The following is a 7,661-nucleotide window of genomic DNA, read 5'->3' as shown; positions in this document are numbered from 1 at the left end:
TATCTGAATCAAATTGGACATGGGTCACTTCCAGTATACCGCGGTGTGGCCGTTCAAAGAGGGTACGACCTCGGAAATTTATTAGCCTCGGCATTTCGATCCGCCATGCCCATTCTAAAAAGGGGTGCGAAATTTCTCGGACGAAAAGCTTTAAATACGGGTGCAAAAATTGCGACAGACCTCACGGAGGGTGTATCGTTTAAAGAGGCATTAAAAACAAGAGGAAGCGAAGCGGGCAAGGAAACGTTGAGAAAGCGGCCGAAACAGTAACGGGATTAACCGGAAACGGTCGTAAAAGGAAGCGTACGACTTCGCGTATCGTCAGTTCAGTTCGAACCAGGAAGAAGAGAAGGTCGTACCCGTTGCAGCCCGATATATTTTCATAATGTCGCTGGCACATCCATGCTCTCAAAGCAGCATCAGCTCGGAATTGGATTTATTCCACGTACCGTACACCCAAACCGGAATATTAGGGAGTCAGTGGGTAGAGTATAACCCAACGTCCAACGTAAATGAAAATCAGGCAATCATATTCTCCATTACTGGAAACTCGGAAACATACATCGATTTGAAGAACACTCTCATTCAAGTACAAGTCAAAGTGGTAAAACCCGACGGAACACTACCTAAGGCCGAAGTTCGCGATGCGTCAAATACCGTAGTAACGGCTGCTGATAAAATTGGACCGGAAAATCTATTTCTAAGTAGCCTTTTTAGCGAAGTCCACGCGTCGTTGGGCGATAGATCGGTTACATCGTGCCCTCAACAATACCCATTCAAGAGTATGATTCAAACGCAGTTGACTTTCGGAGGACCCGCCAAAGAGAGTTTTTTGACGAGGGCGCTCTTCTACAAGGATTCATCGGGAAAATTTGACGATTACTTTGAAAATGAAGGGTTCGAGAAGCGTGCAAAATTCGCCCAAGAAGGTGTTATCGATTTAATCGGCATAGTACAGGTGGATATTTGTCAACAAAACCGCTTTATACCAAACTTGATCGACCTTAATTTCATGTTTATCAAAAGTCCCAACGAATTCTGTTTACACACGGACGGGACAAAGTGTAAGGTTGTATTCACGCATGCGTCAATGTTCGTCAGAAGAGTCAGATTAACACCCGAGATTATGATATCCCACGCCAAAACCCTGGAAATGGCCACGATGAAATACCCCATTACTCGTACCGAGTGTAATTCATTTTCAATATCTCAAGGAAATAAAATAGCCGTGAAAGACAATTACCGAATAAAGTAGTGATTGGCTTTGTCGATCAAAACGCGTTTTTGGGTGATTACAAAATGTCGCCTTTCAATTTTAAAAACTATGCGGCATCTCAAATCGATTTGTACGTTGACGGGGTTAGCGTGCCGCATAAACCGCTGAACCCAAACTTCAAGGATAACCGATACATGCGATCTTATACTAATCTATTCCTCCAAACTGGACAATGGAATATCGACGAGGGAAACTTTATCGGGCGAGATGAATTCGCCAATGGAAACGCTCTATTCGTCTTCGACCTAACTCCCGATCTCAACGGTAGTTCCAGTGAAAGTTTCAACCTTATAAAGAATGGGAGTGTGTGTCGCGTCTACGTTAAATCAACGACTCAAGTGTAACTTAGAACTGCATACTTTATTAAATAGTTGGCGTCAAGAATTTAAGATTTAAAATTACATAGCGAACTAACAACTGTTTCTATTGAGATATTGAAGGAACACTGTTTTCTAATTGATAATCCATAGCTTTTTATACCATCATTAAAAAATAACTAGTCTAAAAAACGTCAGAGAATAAATAGATCGGCAGTAAAAAATACAATTTTTTTGATAAGAGCCTTTTGAGAACTTCAGCTTGCGACATCCTCCGCCCCGATGACTCCGTCATCCCTTGCTAACTCGAGATTGTACAGCATTTGGATAGCTCGTTTTAGTATGGTTCCACAGGGAAGTCGCACGGAGCACGATCGCACCTTCCCATCTCGGCCAATGTAGGTTTCGATGATACGGCCCATTTTCCAGATTTGGCGTGGCAGATGTTGATCTTCGATAAGGACGACGTCATCTATCTTGAACTCGGGTAGACCCTTGACTGTTACGTTGGAATGGGCAGTACGTAGTTCCATTAGATAGTTACACCTCCATCTTTTCCAAAACTGATTGACTACCATCTGACGATACTTGACTCGTTTAATTAATTGTTCTCGTGTGGTGGTGAACTGGTTTTCATTACTGAACTCTTGATCTGGCAAGGAAGTCACACTCTAAGAAATAGGGGTGTAAGTCTACACCTTTTTAACTCTTTTTGATGGTGCTAAATTCAACACCATTTCCAGTGTTGGTTTACAACCCAAAGGGTGTTAAATCACACACTCTAAGAAAATGCATAACACTTTAAAGAGTGTCGCATAACGCCTTTCAGAATGTCGCATAACGCCTTTCAGAGTGTCGCGTAACCACTTTAAGAGTGTCGCGTAACACCTTTCAGAGTGTCGCGTAACCACTTTAAGAGTGTCGCGTAACACCATTCAGAGTGTCGCGTAACACCATTCAGAGTGTCGCGTAACACCATTCAGAGTGTCGCATAACACCTTTCTCAGCGTCGCATAACACCTTTCTCAGCGTCGCAAAACACCTTTCTCAGCGTCGCAAAACACCTTTTAGAGTGCCGCATAACACCTTTTAGAGTGTCGCATAACACCTTTTAGAGTGTCGCATAACACCTTTTAGAGTGTCGCTTAACACCTTTAAGAGTGTCGCTTAACACCTTTAAGAGTGTCGCTTAACACCTTTAAGAGTGTCGCTTAACACCTATAAGAGTGTTGCATAACACCTTTAAGAGTGTCGCATAACCGCTTTAATAGTCTTACTTAACACCTTTCAGGGTGTCGCATAACACCTTCAAGAGTGTTGCATAACACATTTAAGAGTGTCGCTTAACACCTTTCAGAGTGTCGCATAACACCCTTAAGAGTGGGAGTTTTTTAGTAGGATAGTAGTAGTAATAATACTATATTGACGGAGAAAATACTATGGATAGCTACATTTTGACCACTCATGAGGCATAATTGAAATATCGAATACTCGTATGGTTTTGCTGTTTAATTAATGTTTGAGCATTCGCTATTCCGCAGAATTATTAGCATTTAGTGCTATATTCATAGCAAGGTTTCACCTTGAGAGAACTTATTCCCATATAAGGCGGAAACTTCTCACGTGCAGAATTGTACCCCTTTAAGTACGGGTATTCCTAGGATGAAGTGTGCAACGTCTGCATATAAATTTGACCATTTAATCAACTTAAAATGCAATGTAAAACTGCATGAAAAATCGGTAAACATTCCTGTATTAAACCTTCTGAAAAAAGGCAGAAAGTTTCCGATTTCTACTACTGCAATAAATATTAAATTGGTTTTTGAGGCCGTAATATTCAGGCAGTAGATTAAGACGTTCTTGTTAAATTTAATAATCTCTTTTCACTAAGAGTTTTTCAAGCACCAGAAACGCGTTTAACCTAATTTCAACAACAACATTATTTACAAAAACAAAACCCTTTTTGTTCTCTAATTTTTCTAAAAATAAAACATGTCAGAAAAGCTAGTGCCCCACATCTTGGCCTGTCAACACTAGACTAGAGGTCCAAAAATGGTCTCTACATGGTTTAAACTTAAACATCATACCAGTAAAAGTTTAAGTTTAGGTGCATTATGGTTTATTTTTTTACAGAGCAAACGTCTCTATCCCGTTTATCAGTCTCTTTAGAGATTCAGCGTTCATGGCGCTACTATTGATATTACTTCAATCCTAATTTTTTTAAGAATAAAAATACTAGCGTTGTGGTTTTAAAACCTAGAACCATCAGAGACCATTTGATGATTGCCATAAGAGAACCAAACACCACTGGGCAGGGCTGCCATCGGAGGTAGTTTCCCTCACACCAAGAAGCACCGTTAGAGGCAGTGGTAGTTGGCCAGCCTTCCACGTGTAGTGACCGGGGCTTCGTCTGGTGTTGCCTAATGCCAATATTAATGAACTTGTCTATATTTATTCAAAACCAAGGAAATGAATATAAAAAAAAATCAAAAGCTAAACTAAATATAGATGGTGCAACAAAGAAGGTTAATTTAATGTTAAGTGTACACGGCGCCCACACTCTTCCTAAAAGGCCCAAAGTGCTGGGCTTCCTTTGAATAAAATAAATTTTGAAAACCCTAATAATAACAAAATTTACTCTGATCTAAAATTGCTTGCTTCTGCTGATATAAATTTGAAATACAAACAAACCTTTCACTAAAAATCCATTATTATCTCAACAATTTACTGTAAATTGGTTATTTACGTCGATTTAAATATAAGTTTATCCTTTGAAGCATCATTTTGCAATAATATCAAAGGATATGTTATTGATTATGGCTTATTTCACCTTTCTTTTATATTTAGATAAGCTAGCAAATCGTTAAACAAGGTATTCTCTTGCTACTCCGTTATTATCGGAGGGAAATTAGCCTATAATGTGTCGTCTTTTGACGCTGTTTCCTACTTTGGGAAAGGCGAACTAGGTGCGGGAGTTCGGTCAAATGGTACATTCCAAGGTTGGTTTCCATTGTTAATTCTGATCAATGAGAGGGAAAAAACATGACCATCTGAAGAAATATTTTCATTATTGGTAACTCTTTAACGTTAATTAACCAGAAACCTAACCTTGTAACTTCGCCAACATTTTTAATCCAGGCCTGAGCGCGCTCCTATTTCGAGAATTTTTTTGGGTACGCAAGGGGTTCGCTTTAGAACCTAAATTTCCCACGAAATTTGAAACGCAGCAAAACTTGGCGTGAATATCCATGTAGTAGACGATGGTCATTCCCTTTTTAAAGGGATGAGGGATGAGATTAGATAATGTTAAGATATAAATATTGACGATAACATTCTTACTTCTTGATACTACAATATTACTTATGATAATAGAATCGATGTATAAACACGTGTCTAAATAAAGAAACGACGCTCGCGGTGCGCTGCTTGGAATTTCCCCAAGAGGGAAACGCTTTGGACCATGTGCCGGGGTCACTCGGGAGCACGCTCAAAGGCTGGAGAGACCCCTCTCCGACCTATTGAGGCTCCCGGCTCACCTTAGTGCTCATAAGGCTATATAAACCGACCCCGGTCCATTCAAAAGGGGCTTTTTGAGTGGGACTCTCTCGAGATAAGTCAGAGTGAAATCTTGGAGATAGGGCATCTAGTCTGGCCCAAGATAGTAACCAAAGACCGAATATCGAGAGAGCGCAAGCAGACCGCCACGAGAGCCGCGTAAAACCGAGATCCCTCGTTGCCTCCCTTTTTTACTTAACACGTGGTGGAGGCGCGGGGCAGAAGTAACAATCGCGCCGGTAGAAAACCTCGACCGATCCGGGACTAGAAAATAACCTCTCCGTAAAAATACTCGCCACGTGGTCGCCCCAGATAACAGGACCGCAAGAAACAAGATTAGGCCTAACCCTCGCGACCGATGAATTACGTGCTAACCCCGATCGACGTTCCGAAAAGACTAACTGTACCACCCCAGGATAGCTGCATCGCCGATCCTCGACTCGAACGATTTAACCGGGACCTCGTAACCGTAATAGACAAAGACGAAAAGAAGAAACAGAAACGCCGGGACCGACGACAGAAACGAAAATCCTTCACCCCGAAATTAACCGAAGCCGCCGGCAGTCAAAACCCTAAGGCCGCAGAACACGCAAACCGCCTCACCCGTAAACATCGGAAACTCAGCCGAAAATATTCCCAGACCGCGTCGCGCCTTGAAAACGAACTAAAAACCTCAAAACTAGACAAAGACCAAACCACGCTATCCGCGAAATTAACCGCGACCAGAAAGTTAATTACGGCCGAAGAAAAACAAATCCGCTATTTTTCCCACGTCGAACAAAGTATATTTATCGAAATCGATTCCGAAGAACAACCTCTTCCCGTGGCTACCGTTAACCAAGAAATTCAGGACGGGTTCGCAAGAATATTTAATTTATTTCAATAAGTATCGACCTGGACCAATCAGAAGATTCGAAGCCCATTACCCGGAGCCGAGGCACCACAGTCGATCCACCCAATCTCGACGAAAAACTACTTAAACAGATTCAAAAACAGAAAACCCGGACCAAAATGGCAACTCAGGAACTACAAACCGCGCTAACCCAGCTTAACTCCACAATCAAGAAAAGCGGGGGAAATTTCGGCCCCCCGGTATTCCGCGGAACCCATGACGAAGACGTCACTGAATGGCTAACGTGGTTCGATCACACGTGCCAGATAAACGGATGGGATGATGACAAAAAATGTGACCTACTTTGTGTAACCCTAGAGGGGGACGCAAAAAAATGGTTCGGAGCACAGATAGCCAGTTTGAATGGCGCCGGCCGAACTTGGGATGAGTGGAAAACGTCCCTGACCGCCACCTTTAGAAACCAAAGCTTCCATGAACTCTCAAACCTTCGCCTACTTCAACGAATACAGTTACCCACCGAATCATATGAACAATACTTTTATGACGTCATACAGTTGTGTTCCCGAGTTAACCCTAAAATGGGAGATGATGAGAAAGTACGGTACCTCCTCCGAGGACTACAACCCGCCCTTATTGAAAAAATGGTAGTAATGAACCCGACGTCACCCTCCGAATTCCTCGAGAATTTGCAACGCCTCAGCCGCGCCGCGTTGATGACCCTCCGCCCCGATTATCAGTTCGGAATGTTCGGCCAAGCCAGTGGAACCACACTACCGTCCGTCGCCTTACCCCTACCGACTTACCTGACCAACGCGGTTGTAGGTAACCCTCTAACGCAACAAGGAAACCCCGCCTATGGACATTCGGGCGCCCCGCCTTACAGCCTCATGCAGACCGAAGCATTCGTGAAACCCTCTGATAATGGGGAACTCACCCAAGCTTTAAAAATGATGTCCGAAACGCTCGCCAGAATTGAAACTAACCTACAGCCGACTCGACGACCCTTTCCACCCAATACTAGCCGCACGGAAACCGGAGCCCCGATCTGCTATGGGTGTCAACGACCGGGACACATTCAGCGGCATTGCCGAAGCCGAGAACAAGATCGCTCCCGCTATGCGAACCAAAATCAACCAAGATCTCAAAGTTCGGAACGAGAAAGAGGGAGACAAACCGATTACTACCGACCTCAAAGCCCCGGATTCCCTGGTGGGAGACAAAACGATTACTACCGATCTCAAAGCCCCGGATTCCCTGGTGGGAGACAAAACGACTACTACCGACCTCAAAGCCCCGGCTTCCCTAGACCAACCAGCCCTGCCGGCCCTTCAAACTACCAACAAAACCAACGCGGACCGTCACCTTCAAACAACCTCTCCCATTCGGGAAACCCTTTTGGGAGGGCTTAAGAGGTCAGCCCGAAGAAACAAGAGGACCCCGATGCTACGCAACCTACTCAACCGCCAACAACCTAATACACGTACCCGCTCATATCAATAACCTCAAGACCTTACTAACTATAGATACGGGGTCCACGGTAAACGTCATCTCCAAAACACTGGCTTCCCGTCTCAACTGCCAAATCCTCCCGGAACCCCGGACGGCCGTCTCGGTAATTAACGGGGGATTAGCCTACGCCGAAGGAAATACGACCTTACCT

General features: G+C 43.6%; 2 protein-coding genes across 2 annotated transcripts; both read left to right on the top strand.

Moving 5' to 3' along the window:
* The first annotated feature begins 385 nt into the window (after nt 1-385).
* On the top strand, nt 386-1,255 carry LOC149597364 (uncharacterized). The gene has a single exon (XM_089860904.1). It carries the CDS (start codon nt 386-388, stop codon nt 1,253-1,255), a length of 870 nt encoding a protein of 289 aa, XP_089717030.1.
* A 4,593-nt stretch (nt 1,256-5,848) lies between these two features.
* On the top strand, nt 5,849-7,425 carry LOC149597363 (uncharacterized). The gene has a single exon (XM_089860893.1). It carries the CDS (start codon nt 6,160-6,162, stop codon nt 7,408-7,410), a length of 1,251 nt encoding a protein of 416 aa, XP_089717019.1. The 5' UTR covers nt 5,849-6,159; the 3' UTR covers nt 7,411-7,425.
* The last annotated feature ends 236 nt before the right edge of the window (nt 7,426-7,661 follow it).

The sequence above is a fragment of the Phalangium opilio genome, unplaced genomic scaffold (genome assembly GCF_054372755.1).
Source record: "Phalangium opilio isolate 3A_F unplaced genomic scaffold, DU_Popi_V2 ptg000360l_1, whole genome shotgun sequence".
Taxonomy (NCBI): Eukaryota; Metazoa; Arthropoda; class Arachnida; order Opiliones; family Phalangiidae; genus Phalangium; species Phalangium opilio.
Note: the sequence above shows the minus strand (reverse complement) of the source record. Positions and strands in the feature narration are given on the sequence as shown.

What these genes read in the sequence shown, in the direction of transcription:
- LOC149597364 (XM_089860904.1), top strand. Translation starts at nt 386, where the DNA reads ATGTCGCTGGCACATCCATGCTCTCAAAGCAGCATCAGCTCGGAATTG.
- LOC149597363 (XM_089860893.1), top strand. Translation starts at nt 6,160, where the DNA reads ATGGCAACTCAGGAACTACAAACCGCGCTAACCCAGCTTAACTCCACA.